Source organism: Solanum verrucosum, unplaced genomic scaffold, assembly GCF_900185275.1.
Source record: "Solanum verrucosum unplaced genomic scaffold, falcon-dt-bn FXZP01000264.1, whole genome shotgun sequence".
Lineage (NCBI taxonomy): Eukaryota > Viridiplantae > Streptophyta > Magnoliopsida > Solanales > Solanaceae > Solanum > Solanum verrucosum.
In genome coordinates, this window is record NW_026020180.1 from 423,084 (window position 1) to 441,398 (window position 18,315).

The window sequence follows — 18,315 nt, forward strand, 5'->3', positions numbered from 1 at the left end:
TCACCTCTCCCCGGTACTTCTTCGGCCTATAGCTACCCCTCTGCGTGCCGCCCTTTACAACCAACCTCTCGCACCTCCTCTACACACGCTCAAACTATCTCAATCATGTTTTCCTCATCATGCCCGCCATAGAAACCACTCCCCCACCCCACCCCCATAATTTATTCAAAACTTGATAACCTGACTTTTCTAAAGTCAGAACTTGTAAACTTTAAAATTTTGAATCTGCCTAGGTTAATTCAAATCCTATGTAAAAACAAAATGGAAAAAAAAGAAAAGAAAAAAGGAGAGGTGTAGGTATAAAATTTTGTAAAACTGAAATTAGTCTTTAATCAATTGGTTAATCCAATTGACCAATTGAATTCAACATTCACATCATATTATTACACTGACAGCTTCCTACTTAATTGAAATAAAATAAAATACTATATACTAAATTATATTTTATTAATTATACATTACACACTCTAATTGACTCTAGTTGCCCAAAATGCCTTTACGAATACAAGAAAGGTTGCATTAATAGTAATGATGCCTTTTAACTTAAAGGATTTCTTATATTCGTTGAACTTGTTTTTAATTTTAATTAATAATCAAGAGTGATAAGCTAATTTAGGAATAGCAATTGTTAACTGGAGATAATCTGATTTAGACTAAAGAGGTTATTTAATTTTAAGCTAAAGTCATATATAGGCATCTCACAACTTTTCGATGCTTTCATTTTAGAATATATTTTGAGAAAATTAAATTGTGCCGGCTAAAGTTACATGTTTTATATAAATAAAGTGTTAGATATCTTAATGATATGGGGGCATTTTGGAGAAAATCATGCGGATTTGATTTAAAATATCAAAAATCGAATTACTGAATCGAATCGTTATTTTTGGTAATTTGATATTCGGAAGTAAAATTTTAGAATTATGATATTCGGGTTTGGGTTTGGTATGAGACATTAGTACCATTTGGTATTTGGTAGTTCCTGAATACTGAATTATTTACTTAATGAAGATCATGTATCAACATGTCCATTACTCATTAGTACAAATCCAAAGAAGAAAGTTAAAGAATGAACATAAACAACCAAAATACATGTCTTTTAGTTGTATCAATTTGTTTTTCTTGTTGTCTTCTTACTTATTGATCTTCTATTATATCGTGCCTTCACATAAAAAATAGAAATGATTGAAAAAATAGTATTAACTTTATAATACAATTGGCTACAACTTCAATACAGTATTATCGAATACCATATTAAATTGAAATTTAATTTATTGATTACTGAACCAAAATTTAAAATTTTGATATTTGGTATCTACTTTTAACTATCAATTACCGAACCCAAAATTTGATTATCCCGAATCGAATACCGAACGTCCACCCCTAAAAAACGGATAATATAACATCATGTTATGAATATCATCCAAACACGTATTAACAACTAAACTAGAATAGATGGTCGAATCAATGAAAAAGACAAGAGGTTTACTAAGAAGGTTCAAAATATAAATAAATAAATATACGAAAAAATTAAAGATGATTAACTTAACTACGTGTAATCAATATAATTTTCTATCAAAAAAAGTTCGAATCATTGATACTATCTGACCTAGAAAAAAGTTAAAAGAAAACCTCTAAAATAAGGGTGTGGACAAATAAATATTTTGATAAGTATAAGAGCAGTTGGTCCAAAGACGACAAAGGCCTCTCACCTATTTATTTTCCAAAACAACAAAAAAACAAATATGGTCTGCTGACGTTTTTTTTTATTACTAACAATATAATTAAATAAAATGAGTTTTGTCTTTTTATTTCTTCCCATTTTATTGCTTACGTACTATAGTTTAAACATAAATATAACTTGAATCGCTGATGTCTTAAATTCTTCTAATTTATTTATTACTTAAAGTATCATTACCAGCCAATCAGTAGGTGTTAATCTTGGATTCTTATGCCTTAATGATATCATCTTAAAATAGATTGTTGAGAGAAGGACGCCATCTTAATCTTTTTTTGTGTATGCTAATTAGGTCGGATTATTAAATGGGCGGGTTAAAATTGACTGATTTAATTTGTCCTTTCAAATGTTATTTGGAGTGAAATGAGTCGAACTAAAATGAATTAAATAATAGGTTATGGTTTGATCCGTGCATTTTCTTTTATCAAATTTTTATTTATTTTTCTTGTAATTTATAAGTTTTTATTTTTTTATTTTTATGATTATATATAATATATCAAACAAAAAATATTTTAAGAAAAACTTTCATGTGTATATTAGGCTATATATGACCTCAACTTTTAAATGGGTTGAAATTCACCTATCAAAATGAACAGAGAGTTAGTAAATAGACAGATTATTAATCCGAACAAACTTAGATAGATAAGACGGGTCGTGTTTTCATTTACTAATTTGTCCCTAGACAAAATTCATGTTTTATTCCAAATTGTTCATCGTTTGTACTTTGTTGCCTATTAATAGTCAATTTAATGAATCCTTATCAAACTAAATTTGGATATGAAGTAAATTATGTTATTTACAAATCCATTTTAAACTAAAAAAAATAATATTCAAATCATTCATAAATCAACTTTATTTTCACTTACTGGCTGATATTTGTTTAAACAATATGTTAAATAATTTTCAAACTAAAACTTCAACTTTCAAATACTCTTTCCGACTCAATTTTAAGTATTGTAACTTTTTTTTTTTTTTTTGCAAACACCAACCATTCCCAGAAACTCTTCTTTAACCATTGTAAAATAAAATAAATAATATTGGATAAAGTTGGGCAAGTGGATTATAAATTAATATATCTAAGATATTTCTAGTAAAATACTATTACTAAGACAATCATCCTTTTTGTTTTCTAGGTGAAAAAAGTAATTTGGAATAAAGAATTATGTTGGAATCGTTAGGTGTAATTGAAGAGACCTAATGGAGTTTCAAGTAAATATGTTGTAGGACCATGATTAATTTGAACCACAAAAACAAACTTGTAGGTCCATATATTAATCTAAACAACTTTAACTTATTTTGGACATTATAACCATGGTTTCATACGTGTAAGAAAAAATCCACCTAGGACAAATAATAAGAGACTATATTATTATTATTATTATTATTATTATATTATTATTATTATTATTATTAGTATTATTATTAATCACAATTAACAAGTGATTTTTATGTGTTTAATTTTTTGATCGATCTTGACGAACAAACTAATCTAGCTAGCACTTTTTTTACTCTTTCTATATGATTTGGATGCGATATTGTTATTATACTGGAATGAAGTTTACTGTGTGCTTATTCAAAGGATATCGACTAAGAGGTTCTCCGTCAGCAAAAAAAATAATAATAATATTATTTTATTATTTAATGTTGTGTCCATCGTTTGGGTCACTACTCGAGTTGCTCATTCCCTCTAAAGTAGCTTGACCTTTATATGAAAGGTTAACTTGTGATGTTTTGTATATATTGAAAAACTCTCATTGCCTTTTCTTCATAAATGGGAGACAATATTCACTAAATTATCCTAGCTAAAGCTAATTACATATATACACAAATACAAAGAGTAAAGAGGAATATTTGATAAGAGATAATATTATTATTATGGCTATAGCACAAGATATTTTGCCATGCATAGCCATGGTGATAATAGAAATGTGTACAATTTTCTTGACTATAATGGCAAGTACATCCATGTCAAGATTAGGGATGAGTTCTTATGTTTTTGTGGTTTATACAAATGCTCTTAGCTCAATTATTCTTCTTCCTTGTTCATATTTCTATCATAGAAGAGACAAGTAAGATTTCATCACCTTTTTTTTTGTAATTTATTCAACAAATTTGATGAACATCTTGTCTTGCAATAATAGAGAATAAGATATATAATATGTGTTGATGTTTATTTTTATTTTTTTTTAATTTGTTGCAGGATACAAGCTTCATTGTTTACTTTCCCAATACTTATCCGTGTATTTATCCTTGGTTTAGTAGGGTTAGTTCTTCTTTTCTCTCTTTTCACTACTACATATGATATAACATATTTAGTATTATTCCACTAGTAAGATTTAGGGAGGATATCATATAGGATGTACACAAATTTTATCGGGATATTGATCACCTGTTTTTGATAGATCTTCGGCTCTTTTTCTCTTCTTCACTTCTAAGAGAAAAATATAATTTCAAGCTAGTTAGATCATATTTTCATAAGTACTAATTAATTACGATGGTTAATATAATAGAGAGAAAGATTCCACATTTAAATTTGATGAGTTAGAATTTTAGGCTCTTAAACTGATGAAGTTGCACTTTTGAATTAATGGATTTATATTATTTTAGTATTTATTTGAAATTTTTAGTGGTTCTATCGTGCCACGCACACATATTTATACTCACAAATCAAAGACTGAGCTCAGTTTAATCTATTGTAGAAAGGTGCATAGTTTAAGAGAAAAAAAATTCTAAAAAAAAAGGAATTTGAACAAATTTTAGATGTTTGATTGATTATAAATCATATCAATACCACATCAATGATAAATGGAGTCCTATACTTCCATTATATGACTTGGTTAATATTATATTAATAATTCTCCCCTAAAACTATCGTTTTGAATTGAGTTAGACTGAAGATTAATTTGTTCATCATGGTATCAAATTATCTGGACCTCCAATATTGGCCCCTGGATAGATTGTTCATGCCGGACTGTGTTTGAGCGCGCGGGGATCAGGGGAATATATATGACATACTAAAATTAATAAAAAAAGTATGTCATATAAATTAAGACAAGTGACGATATTTGATTTTATGATGGTGTGTTTGCAGGGTTACAATAGCTCAGAACCTTGCATTTGCTGGACTAAGTTACAGTTCACCAATTGTAGCCTGTGGCATGGCCAACATGGTCCCAGCTTTAACTTTTATTCTTGCTATATTTCTCAGGTTAATTATTTCTTCAACCACAACTTCTTTATTATTTCATATTATATGATTTTTGTTGATTGGAATATTGAATCTTGAAAACTAGATACTATGGAGCCTTAAACAAAAGAAAAAGATTTGCTACCTCACATAATTTTAATTTTTTCTAGTGGTCCTTTAATTTCTTGCAACTTGATGAAATAAATAAAATTGACAAATTATAGGTGATGTAGAAAAAGAGATCTAGAACATGTGGAGGATGTTAGAAGTGGGACATCAAGTTTAAATTTATATTAATTAGATTCAAGAATTGTGTGTTGATGAATCTATAAATGGTGGCCAAGAGTCAAATACACTTGGATCCAACTTAATATATGGGGGCCATATACACCAGGAAGAGAAAACAAATTTTCCCATTTAAAAAAGAATGACATTATTTTTATTTTTATTTTATTTTTAATTAAATTATGTCATATAAATTAAAACTTAAAAATAATATTATATTTTTAGGAATAAATTAAGTGATGGAGTTGGTTGGAAAAGAGGTGGACCTACGTACTACCTACGTGCCACTACGTTTGCTTGTAAAAATCAGTCAAACAATTCCTTCCAATGAAAAGTTACATATATATTTCCTAAATATTTGAATGGGTCATTGTTGAAGTATGTGATCATTTCACGTGTGGGCCTAATTTTTTTATGAACCAAGTATGTGGATTTTTTTAAATATGAATGGCGGTGAGATTTGATCACAGGTGGTGGAAATGATCTTTTTAATATGAGCGGCATTGAGATTCGATTTGAAGACATTTGTCTGCTCTGATACCATCAAAAGTTGTAGTGTGATTGATAAAACTATTTGCTAGTATCTTCTAATTAAGTGATCTGATTGAAAAAATATTTATCGCAACGTAACGTCATGTTAATTTGGTCATCATTATTAATCACTATTCTAATTCAACATTTTTTTTTTTTTTTTTAGGAAAATAAGAATTGATGTGAAGAGCCAAGGAAGCCAAGCAAGAATGATTGGAACTCTAATATCAATAATTGGTGGCTTGTTAATGACTTACTACAAAGGTGGAGTGGTGAAGCAATATTCCCCAACTTTTCTTCACCTAGCCAACCCACACCTCCTTGTTTTCACTTCAACACATGAGAATTGGGTTCTTGGTTGCTTCTTATTTGCTTCAGCTTCATTAGCTCTTTGTATATGGAATATTATTCAGGTAATATATACCGTTCGACCAACTAATTTATTAATATGACTGAAAATCTGAAATATACATAACTTATATATTTTGTAAACTAGTTGACTGAAGTGCTTAGAGTCGTAACTCGTAAATCGTAATCATCCCTTTTCACACCAAAGTCACTTTGAATTGTAGTTTATTTACTTATGTTTGTTTTTTTTATGGTCAGGTTGGAACTATTAGAAAGTACCCACATGTGATGAAATTAGTGTTTCTATATACTTTATTTGGGACGATACAATCAGCAATATTTGCTTTGGTGATGGAAAAAGATCTTAATGCTTGGAAAGTCGAGCTTAACATGGAGCTTCTTGTCATTGTTTTAACAGTAAGTTTAATAAAGTGCACAATTTTTTAATTTTCTATAGTTAATTTATCAATTATAACTATCGTCAAACTATATTAACATGCAATTTTTTTTTTGTTTGTTCTTAAAAAAAAAGGCAATTTTTGGCAGTTTAATTCGTAGCAGTTTTCAAATGTGGTGCATGCGTTTGAAAGGATCTTCTTTTCCTCTATTTTTCAAGCCAGTGGGAATTCCAACAGCTAGTGCTTGTGGCTGTTTACTTTTTGCTGATACTTTTCACTATGGAAGGCAAGTTTATAAATTTTATCAACTTTTTTTCGTTAAGTTATATATACTGACAATGCATGTTATAATTTAACTTGGCATAACATGTTAATTACTTATCATTTATTCAAAGTTACAAATAGAATACTTGTTATATATTGAGTTGCGTATTTTTTAAGTGATTTGATCGCGTAACACAATTGTATTGATGAATATTTTGTAGTATGTTGAGTGCAATTATATGTGGAATGGGTTATTTCACTACATTATGGGGACAACTCAAAGATGATGAAACAAGTAAAAACATTAAGGGTAGCATATTACCAACTACTTCTGATGAGAAAGTTCCACTTTTGGAAGAAAGAGAAGAAGACGAAGACGAAGAAGTCGAAGGAGGTTCAAAAGTCTAAGATATGGAAATTTATTAAGATGATGAAGATAAATGTAAGTGTTTGCTAGGAATTTTAAAATTAGTTGTACATATGTATTGGAAGGAGGTATTTTTTTCATGCCTTCCAATGCAAGTTGAACAATGAAATTGTTGTTCAACTTATATTGATTTTCTCTCTAGGTAGCTATAGAGGTTACGTACGTACGCACGTATGAACTATGTTCATATGTACGTACGTACGCGCTCTTGTTAATATGTTTGATTGAGAAATTTGGTGTATGTTGTTTCATTTTACCCACCATTTGTAAGTAGTGAGCATTGGTTTTGATGAGATGAATATTACGAGTTTGTGATTGTATATATAAGACTGCATTGTGCTCCAACATTTTGATATGGAAGCAATCACTAATTGGACCTATAAGTTGTTGGCACATTAATTTGGCCTCAACTTTCGATGAATTTTTATTAGAGATCTTTATTTTTACATATAAAACATATGAAAATGTCACTTTTGTCTGTTTAAATTTGTAAGTGGCCATAGGAGATCATTTCCAGCTATATATGCCAGAAAAAATTACAAGTCTTTCCCCACATTCAATTATTTTCCTACACATAATCTTGATATTTTGCTTTGCCTGGCCCCTCCATACATACAATTTGTTTTGTAAGAAAAATCATTACTTTTTTTTATGGTTGAGATTACGTGCAAGTTCAACATCAGCTGGTGTATAGTGTAAGAGCTGAAAGTCTATTAGTATTGGGAAGCATTATGGCACGGAGATTCGACAATGTATATATGAAAAAAATACTTTTTCTATTTTTTTGTTTTTCAACATCATATTAATGTTGGTATTAATATGATGAAAATTATATAAAAAATATTATAAGTTACAATTTTTCTATTTTTTTGTTTTTCATCCGATGTTCGATATTCGTATTGAAGTCCGACTAAATTTGAATTCACGTTGGGAAGTCCCACATTGAGGGTAAAACGCTCCCTAACAAAGGCAACCTTGTACCCGGTGGCACTCCAACCTAGTGATGGAAGCTAGAATTTTCACAAAGGATGTCCAGGTGCTAAAGTGAGCCCTGAATTTCACAAAGAGTGTCCAGGTGCTAAAGTGAGCCCTGCTCTCCTTAAAAAGTGAAAAAAGAGCTACTGCTAGTAAGCTTCAAACACACAAATACTTTAAGTTTGTATGTTATTTAACCACTTTGTTTATCATTTTACCTATATATACGATATAATTTTCCGACGGGTGTTCAATTGGACACCCTGACATGAGTGTAGCTATGCCACTTCTCCAATCTAAAACCTCTGCTTAAAGATGAAAGGAGTACTTACTACCCAATCATATCCCTAGTTGGTCAATCTTCTCAATTAATAGGTTGAAAAAACTATAATCTTAAAATATTGGTCAAAGTTCATACAGTTTGACTCTTTAAAAGTAAAATACGACAAGTAAAAGTGAACAAAGGGAGGGAGTATATATAGTAATAAGGTCTTACCCCATTATAGTTTTATTTATTCAAATTTTTGTTACACTTACATGACAGGAAAAGTAAAGTAGCTACTCACATTCCTGCAAGTAATTTTATTCATTAAAACTATACACTATGTGAAGATTATTTCTATCACACAGCATGTCATGAGGTCTTTATGCCCCAATGAGATAAGCATCAAGATTCTTGAAATTCTTGACAGCAAAATCTTTAATAATTTGTGGCTCAGGAATTTCATCACTTGCCTTTTCAAATTCACAACACCATTTAACCAAACTTCCATTTCCCTTTGGAGTTACAGTTAGGCTGCCTTTGAAACTCTTGTAGTATTTCAAGGTTTCACCATCAATAACTGAATAAACCAATGTTTTATTTGCCTCATCAATTGACTCTATTTTCTCTTTTGAGAATGTCACCAATGGAAACCCTATATGAACAATGAAAGTTAAAAAAAAAAAAAAAGAACAAAAGAACAAAAGAACAGAGTATATATACTTAACATGTCATATATAAATTTGGCGGACCCACACCTATAAATGGGGTGCACGAGCACCTGTCGAAAAAATAATGTGTATATATGTATATCAATTTTGAGAAACTAATAGAAACTAGGATATAATTAACATTGCACCCATGAAGAGCATATGAGTGCCCTAGTACCGTTGGTACAAGTTAGAGGAATCACTTGTGAGACCAGGGTTTGAATCCAGCTAAAACACTTTTTCACTGCTTTTATTTTAAGTTTAACTTTGAGCTAACATAATATTGGTGCACCCGAAGCATTCAAATCTTGAGTTTGCTTCTATCCATATGTACTCATGAATGAAAAGTTACCATTTTGAAAGGATTTCACTTATTATGGGACAATATCATGTAGTGTAAAAATTCTTTTCATGCTTTCTCATGGACCTTTCACCTTTAGAGTTCTAATTTATGTGCACATATTTGGAATTTTGAGATTTGAACTTCTAAACTTTAATTGTGAATTCATACATAGAAGCTTTAAATCTTTTGAAATTAAATTAGGAAATTACGTAAAAAGTACTATAAATCACAGTAATTAGTTTTCGTTGCTAATGACCCATTTTCTTGTAGTATAGTGATCAGGTAACCGATAAACCATCCATAAAAAATGAAACTCGGAATTTAAAAAAAAAGTAAGTTATCTGTTACAACACGTTAATTAATTAAAACATGAGGAAACAATGCATGAACATACCTTCAGTATATTTGATCAATAGAACAGAACCAACAGACTTGCCATCACCTTCAACAACTTCAATGCTCTTGTATTCATTAGGGGAAGCCTTAGGGAACAAATTTGTTGAGTCCCTAATGCCATTCCAAAATTTGTCTACTGGAGTTTTCACCTCAACTTCAACATCAATTTTTCCTAAATTGGATGACATTTTTTTTAATTGAGAGACTATAATATTGCTTGATGTGATGAAGTAAAAGTATTTTAAGAATTAGTTATATATATAGTAAGTAGTGACCTCTAGGTGAACATTAATTAATTGTAAAATCTAGCTACTTTCTACTACCTATATTGTGTTAATTACAAACATACGAATGTAGTTGAATGTTAAATTCATTTACGGTGAAGTTGTATGAGAAGTAGTTGGAGAATATAATGCATTAAAAATGGTCTCTATATTGAAGATGAAGGGTATATTTTGGATCGCGCACTGGGGCTCATTCGGAAGTGGTGTTCCCAACAAAATTTTCTTTCCTGCATTGGAGTCCCGACTAAATTCGAATCGTGCATTGCAGACCCATTTTCATACCTAGCTTGAATATGAGACATCTGATTAAGGGTGAAACAGTTTCACCACTGCACCACAATTCATATTTAAAAATAGATTAAGAGTATTAAATGATTTAACAAAGTAAAAATACATATTAATTAATCATAAATTAAAAATTATTGTGCATGTTTCAATACATATAATGCATTCATTTATTTGAGATAAACATCTAATATGCATAAATTTTAAATATTTCAATGGGTGGCATTTAAGTTGCTATTAATAATCCCGAATAAACAGTTACTAGTTATTGCTAGCAAATTCGTAGGATTTTGCAGTTGGAAGGTGTTTTATTTTTAGGAATTTATAAAGTAAATTACTCACAGGAATCGTTTGAACTACCATTATTAAGATGTAATTTACTGGATTAGTAAGTCATGAAATTTATTAGTTATAATCTTATAATATTAAAGTTACTAAATTAATGGAGTATGAAAATTTATAAAATTTTTTACTCAAAAATAGTATAATTGAATTTGTTATGAGGTTAAAGCAGTGACACACAGATTAATTTGAATTATTAAAAAAAAAAAAGATTAACTAAATAGGTTCACTCTAATTTTCTCTACAATATTCTTCTTGTTCTTGCTTTATTATTTTATAACCACTTCTAATCTTATGTTGTTTATAAGAATTTTTTATTGTTACCCACGAGAGATCTTTATTTTTATACACACAAAATTTAAAAGATCAATTTTCTCTTTATTCAATTGGTAAGTGATCATAAAAAAATCATTTTCAACTCGCCTTTTTACTGCCCCAAAATTTAGGTTAGGTCTGAGATTAAAAGAGGGATATCGGAAATGGAATGCAGAGATTTCTTTATAAAGCTAATATTTTCTTCATTTCAGTTTGTTTGTGTGGTTTTGATTTGATGCAGAGTGTAACATCTCGTACCTAGAAACGACTAGAAAGAGTTTAAAATCTGAAAATACTTATTTTTGGAAAGAATAAGAATAATCTGGAAAATTTGTCCAAGTTAGAAAAGTGAGTTTTGGTCATTTTCAAATGACTATAACTCCTAGATGGGGATGATTTAGGAGTAGTTCTTGATATGGTTGGAAAGACCTTGGGAAGATCTTTCCAACGCCGCAGAGTTTACGTGATTTCGATATCGTAGGAGTGAGTTACGCCTTTCGGAAGTTAGATTGAGGAAAGTCCAAATCCGGATTTAAGGAAGGGCAAACTAGTCTTTTCTCTAATTAAATTCCTAATTCATTTTTAGGGGCTTATTGGGGTAAAAACATAACTTAATTCAGTTTTGGAAAATTAGAATATGCTTAGGGCTTGGAGAAGAGAGAAATGAAGAAAGAACGGGAGAAGAAGTCAAGAATTCGCCAAGATCATCCAAGCGGTTCGAGTGGAATTTGTCGGGGGTGATCCCTACAAGGTATGTGAGATCTTTAGTGATGGGTTAGTTCACCCACACACCAACTTGTTTCAATTCAGCGATTTTGGGTTGTTTACATGTTAAAAAGTGAAGTTTTTGAAGGACATCGTTAAGTTCTTGATTGGTTGTGTTGTTGAAGTTTCTTGTTGATTTGATTCGTGTTTTCGGGTGAATTTTCGAGTTAAATCTGTTGTAATGTTGAGGGTTCTATTGATCCTAAGTGTTTGGGGAAAGAACCATGGAAGCTAAGAGAGTTTAGAGATGAAAAATGGAGAAGAAAAATCGTCAAAAACACGGGAAAGGGGGTGGGGCGTCGCGCTAGCCAGCACACCCCAAAAGGGGCTCTGAAGTTCACCCAGCCCCAGTAGCTTCTCTGATGTTTGAGGGCAGGCGCCCCGCTCCTCTCAGAGCGCTAGGGACGCCAGTTCTCCCCATTCGTTCCCCACCTTTTCGTACTTGTTCCTTAGCAATGTACCTATGTTTCTAAGTTGATTTCAACACTCTAAGGTACATCTAAACACCATGAAATCATCCATAAACATGAGATCATGAACCTTGAATCCATAATTCAATTCAAGGAAAGTTAGGATCAAAGTCAAAGAAGTTAAGAATCAAGTCTAGAAGTTAAGGAGCAAGTCAAAGCAAAGTTTGTTAAAATTTTCAAGAGTCTTTAATAATGTTTTAAATTCATTTTAAGACTCAAGTTTTCAAGTTAAGCAAAGAGTAAAGAGTTGAGTTCATTTCTCAAAAAGCTATAAGGGAACTAAGTATTCCCAAAGAGTTTATAAATGTTTCACATTTGAGCAAGAAAAGGGAACATCAATTCCAAAAGAGTTTTTAAGCTAAGTTTTGAGTAATTATCTCAAACCAAAGAAAGAAGATTGTTTTTAAAACATATGAGCTAAGTATATTTTTGGGAGAAGTATTGAGCACCGATATGAGGATGCGAGTTCATATTAACTCAAGTCTCCATAAACCATGTAGCCATCATGGGTAGTAAATGATCATACTTTTTAGATGACTCCTTAAGATGCTTTTAGCATAGGCTAGTGGATCCACTAAGTTAAGTGTTCTATATGACGGCAAAGTATAGGACAGTTCTGGCAGCGTGAGCAAGACGTTGTATCACCACTTAGGCTCATAATGGTGGTTGTCGGTTAGAGAATCTCCCACATAAACTATATTATTTTATTATATGAGTAAAGCTGAGTTTGTTACTGCATTTCCTTTAATGAACTAAGTTACTTTTATTGATTTATAAAGCTTTTCATATATTGCATGTGTTCATTACTTTATTTTTTAGTTAGGTTATTCATGAGTTGAGAAGAGCCAAGGTAAGTGTTTCTTTCAGAATCTTTTCAAGCCTATGTATTGTTTAGCATTCCAACTCGCATACTCGTACATTCAATGTACTGATGCTAGTTGGACTGCATCGTCTTATGATGCAAACACAGGTAACCAAGATCAGCATCCATCGTCTCGTTGATCCAACTTGAGCATTCAGAGTTTGTTGGTGAGCCTCCTTGCATTTCGGAGGACTCTTTTATTTGCTTTCTACTTTAGTTCATTAGGATGTTGTGGGGTCTGTCCCAACATCCCTCTCAGTTATTTTAGAGGCTTCATAGACAATCAATTATTAGTTCTTTAGTCTTCTCATTTTATATTATGTTAAGACTTGGGTTGCCATTTTGGCCAAGTTGAATGTTTAATTCTTCTAACATTCTAAGTTATATTATTAAGTTATTTGAGTAAGTTCCTTTGATTATTGTAATCATGCTTAGAGTCTTCCGCTAAGTTCAGAAAGCCAGGCCAAGGGTTCGCTTGGGACCAACAATGGTCTTCGAGTGCCAGTCCCACCCAGGGTGTAGGCTCGGGGCGTGACACAGAGTTTAAAAAAGAGTAAAAAAACTTTTAAATTTATGATTTTAAACTATCAATATGTTGAATATATCAAAATATCATTTAATCTTGTGATCTTAAATATATTATGTGAAAAAATATAATTAAAAAATTGTCAAAAAAAGAAGAAGATATTTTTCTAAAACGGATGAAAAGGAAAAGTAACACAAACAAATTGAAACAACGTGACCAGAAAGAGCAGAGTTCGAATTATGACATTTTAGTTATTACAAATTAAAGGGCTAATTTCAAATATATACAATAAAGTATCTAGTTTACAATAAATATAACCATGTGGTTATTTACATAAAAAAGTCAAAAGTCGCAAAAAGCATACACTGACTATACAATATAGCTTGCCAAAAATCATAGAAAGTATACAGTTGCTATACAATATATCTCACCTACACATGAGTTATACACTGACTATATGTTATGATACACTAAAAAAATTGAGTATAGTTTAACTAAATATGAAGTATACACTGACTATATGTTATGATACACTCAAAAAATTGAATATAGTTTAACTATATATAAAGTATACAGTGACTATATGTTATGACATACTAAAAGTATACACTAACTATTTAATCTCGATGAACTCAAAAATCATCTCTAAACAATCTCAAAATTTAGATATGAAATCCTCTTGACGTTTTGAGTCTTTTACTATATAATTCACTCAAAACTATTCACATTTACTGTACGTTAAATTTAAAGAAGAAAAAATAACGACATGGAACAAGAAGAAGGAGGAGGAGGAGGAGGAGGAAGAGGTAGGAAGAAGGAAAAGGAGTCATTCACGGGTGGAACCACCCCTCTGTTAGGGTGTTCATCCGAACCCCTTCGGCGGAAAATATTACTATTTATATACGATTAAAATTATTTTTTTATGTATATATAGTAGATGTCGAACCCCCTCGGTTAGTTCGTGTGTCTAGTTCTTCAAATTTTAAACCCTCTTATTAAAAATCCTAGCAACGCCACTGGAGTCATTAATGGCGAAATTGAAAAGATGAAAAAGGTTAGAAGCCATTAATAATGAAATGGGAAGGAGGAACAACAAGGTTTTGACCAATTTCGGTAATTTTGAAATTTTGGCTAAATTTTTGGTTAAGCAAATGGCCGAAGGACTATATTGCATAATTAGTTCGTAAAAAACTGGATTTGGCTTAGTGATCCATAAAGCCTCAAGTTCAAATTAGTAGATACAAACAAAAACTAGGAACTTTGATAGACAAAGTTAGTTGGTAGGAGGTGATAGACATCTAGTGAAATTAGTTGAGGTGTATAAAAATTAGCTCAAATACCATAAAATTAATTCCTTTTTTTTTTAAAAAAAAAAAACTCATAACAAAACCGGGGCTCCATATTAGCAAACCATGTAGAAAACAAGAACTCCATTCCCTATCCAGTTTTCCCCAAAGGATAAGAACATAAGCCAGGAAAAGGCTCTATCTTCTTCCTTCTCCTTTCGTTTCTTCATCAATCAAGAATTTCAACAATGGCACAAACTCTAGCAACTCCTGTACTACCTTCCCTCTCCCTTATCTGCAACACATCTTCCATCTCCAAGCACAGTTCCCTCTCTTTTTCCACTCCCACATCTTTTCCAAAGGTACACTTCACTCCCTTCTCTTTTCTTGAAATTTGCAGTAACCAAACGTGGGGTTTACTGAAGTTTACATTTTTTGAGTAGGAATTGGGATGGGGTTTGTCTTTCTTGCAATTTTCTAAGTAACCAAACATGGGGTTTGCTAAAGATTACATTTTTTTTCTTACATTTTTCGAGTAGGAATTGGAATGAGTTTTGTCTTTTCTTAATTTTTTTTCAGTAACCCAACATGGTTTTTTTTCTAAAGTTTTCGCTTTTTGAGCTGGGATTGAATTGGGGTTGCTTAATTTTCATATTTTTGGACTTTCTTGAGTTGGAATTGAATTTGGTTTGCTGAATTTTCCATTTTTCTGATTGTTTTGAGTTTGAACTGGAATGAGTTTTGTGTAGACTGGAGGTTTGGTTATAAAGTGTGTGCGTGTGGGAGGAGTGGAGGTTCCAAACAACAAAAGGGTTGAGTTCTCTCTGCAATACATTCATGGAATTGGCCGCACCGCTGCACGCCAGATTCTGGTAGACCTTCAAATGGAGAACAAAGTGATGAAAGACATGTCGGAAGAGGAGCTTATCACTCTTCGTGAAGAAGTCTCTAAGTACATGATTGAAGGAGACCTTGTGAGTTTCCTTGCTCTAATTTATACATTTTATGTTTGTTTTCGTTCCAGTGTGTATATGCTTATTGAAACTTATATGCTTAGGTAATTTGATTTGGATTTCTAGTTCATGTAATTTTGCTGTGATTGCTGTTTATTTTAGCTCTATAGTTTAACTTGTTGTCATTATGCCATTTGGGGTTCTAAGAAATTTAATTCATTTTGTCTCAAGATAGGAATTGAACCAAAAAAATAGTTTCACTTGAGGGGTTATCTTAAATCAATGTTTGGTCCAACTTTTACATGGAAAGAAGCATATTTGAGCTGAGAACGATGTCTTAAATTATTTTCTATCAGATCATGTACTTTAGTAATCTTGCTTTTAATTGGAAGAGTACATTCTTTTGATTTTGACTAGAGTTTCTTGATAATTCATACCTATTAGTTTTACCAACTTTTTCATGGAGTCTGAACTTTGCTTCGAGGGGAAATACATTTCTTAGACTAAATTTTGGATTCCAAATTTTAAACTAGTATGTTGTTTTTGGAGTAGGAAAGCATATTAACAAACATTTTTGGAGGGAAGTGACCAATAATCCTACTAAAAGGGAAAAAGGTAGCATTTTGTAGGGAAATGTACTAATTCTGCCAAAAGGAAAAACAAGGTAGCATTGTAGGGAACCGTCTATTTATAACTTTGCGTTAACTCAGTTGGAGGATGGCTCAACTCAATCTTCATGCTCCATAACTTCAACCAAATATAGACTTTCTGTAATCTTGTGTAAAGACACTAATCGATAACAGAATCAGTAACAGATAGATGCCCAATGACTTGCTTTTTTATTGTCCAATTGTTTTTGGATTTTCCTCGAGTGGTTTTTCGTGGCTCTTGCTTTGGTTTAATTCATCTGAGAATGCCTCCGTTGATTTAACAGAAGAATATAAATTGAAGTCTAAAACTAAAATAAAAAAATGTCATGTACTTGAACTTTTCTCAAGGCGAATTTTAGTGCTTGGTTTTCAGTTAGTAGAGACATTACTCAGTAGTAGCAGTTACCTTCCTAGAGGATCAGTCTTTAAAAGGTGTTCTTGCTAAGCTACAATTCTGGTCTCTCTATCTGTTATATGTATTTTTTATTAACTTACCCAAAAAATTAAGGAAGGATGGTTGTAGAATCAAAATTGTTTTTCGCAGGGTGGGGGTGGGGTATTGGGGTTTGCAGTATCTCATTCTTTTTCTTTTTTTACAGATATTTGTTTTGTATGTCAATTAGTGGAAACGTTTCGTCCTCTATCTATTTGTGCATCATTTGGCCATCTTCTTTGGTTGAAATAGTAGAAATCGTTCAGGGACATACTTTACGAGACTTGATTTTGGTGTCTTTATATAAATGAATTGCATACTCTTTCCTTTTCAATTTGTTTGTCGTATTTTCCTTTTTAGTCCATTTTAAAAAGTATGCCTCTTTCTTTTTTGTTTTGACAACTCTTTAGTTTCAACTTTTCATATGACATGTTTAAAACCACACGATCAAAGGGCATTTTAGTACATTCTACATATCTTTAGTTTAAAATCAGAAGATCCAAAAGTTTTCTTTACTTTCTTAAACTTTGTATCAAGTCAAAACCGGACAAACAAATCGAAACGAAGGGAGTATTTGTTAGGTGGGTATGTAGGATCATGGCTTCTATATGCATCACAGCCTTATCCCAAATTAAACAATTCTTATAGAAAAACAGTTCTTATGGAAATGTATCACAGAAAGAAATCGGTAGCTTGTTTTTAGCAATTGGCAATGTCGATTGAGATTATTGTGTATAAGGTTGTTTGTTTGATTGATGCTTCCTATTTGAAATGGAAAAATGATTATATACTTGTGGTGTTGGCATCAGAGGAGATTCAATGCTCTTGCCATTAGGAGGTTGAAGGAGATTCAGTGCTATAGAGGAGTAAGGCACATCCAAGGATTGCCTTGCAGAGGACAGCGAACAAAGAACAATTGCCGTACTTTGAAGGGCAAGAAAGTTGCAATTGCAGGGAAGAAGAAGGCACCTCGTTAAATCAAGATCAATTTTTCATTTCTTTTGGTAACTAACTTGTAAAAGTTATACCCTATATTCCTATGGCAAACTGTGCATTTGTTTGTTACGAGCAGTATTTCCATTGAAATCATTTTTCTACATTTCAAGATACGAGTTTTTCAAGAAAGAGTGTTGATGCTTATATTGTGGTTCTTGAGTGAGATGACACATGAAATAAGCATAATCTCTTTCTCAAATCTTGTTAAATGTGTTTTCATGTGGAGTAATTGCGAATTTGCGTCATTTTGACTGGATGATTTGGTTGACAGAAGAAAGGTTTGTTAA

At 31.5% G+C, this 18,315-nt stretch overlaps 3 protein-coding genes across 3 annotated transcripts; 2 read left to right on the plus strand and 1 right to left on the minus strand.

Moving 5' to 3' along the window:
- Positions 1 to 3,486: 3,486 nt before the first annotated feature.
- Positions 3,487 to 7,156, plus strand: LOC125829174 (WAT1-related protein At1g70260-like). The gene is made up of 7 exons (XM_049508424.1): positions 3,487 to 3,804; positions 3,936 to 3,998; positions 4,827 to 4,943; positions 5,905 to 6,151; positions 6,345 to 6,503; positions 6,619 to 6,770; positions 6,970 to 7,156. Exons 1-7 carry the CDS (start codon positions 3,611 to 3,613, stop codon positions 7,154 to 7,156), a joined length of 1,119 nt encoding a protein of 372 aa, XP_049364381.1. The 5' UTR covers positions 3,487 to 3,610.
- A 1,472-nt stretch (positions 7,157 to 8,628) lies between these two features.
- On the minus strand, positions 8,629 to 10,087 carry LOC125829184 (MLP-like protein 423). The gene is made up of 2 exons (XM_049508434.1): positions 9,860 to 10,087; positions 8,629 to 9,067 (listed from the first exon to the last, which is right to left on the minus strand). The coding sequence occupies exons 1-2, from the start codon at positions 10,047 to 10,049 to the stop codon at positions 8,796 to 8,798; spliced, it is 462 nt and encodes a 153-aa protein (XP_049364391.1). The 5' UTR covers positions 10,050 to 10,087; the 3' UTR covers positions 8,629 to 8,795.
- Positions 10,088 to 15,144: 5,057 nt separating this feature from the next.
- Positions 15,145 to 18,137, plus strand: LOC125829183 (30S ribosomal protein S13, chloroplastic). Its single transcript, XM_049508433.1, has 3 exons — positions 15,145 to 15,358; positions 15,746 to 15,970; positions 17,842 to 18,137. The coding sequence occupies exons 1-3, from the start codon at positions 15,245 to 15,247 to the stop codon at positions 18,007 to 18,009; spliced, it is 507 nt and encodes a 168-aa protein (XP_049364390.1). The 5' UTR covers positions 15,145 to 15,244; the 3' UTR covers positions 18,010 to 18,137.
- Positions 18,138 to 18,315: the final 178 nt, after the last annotated feature.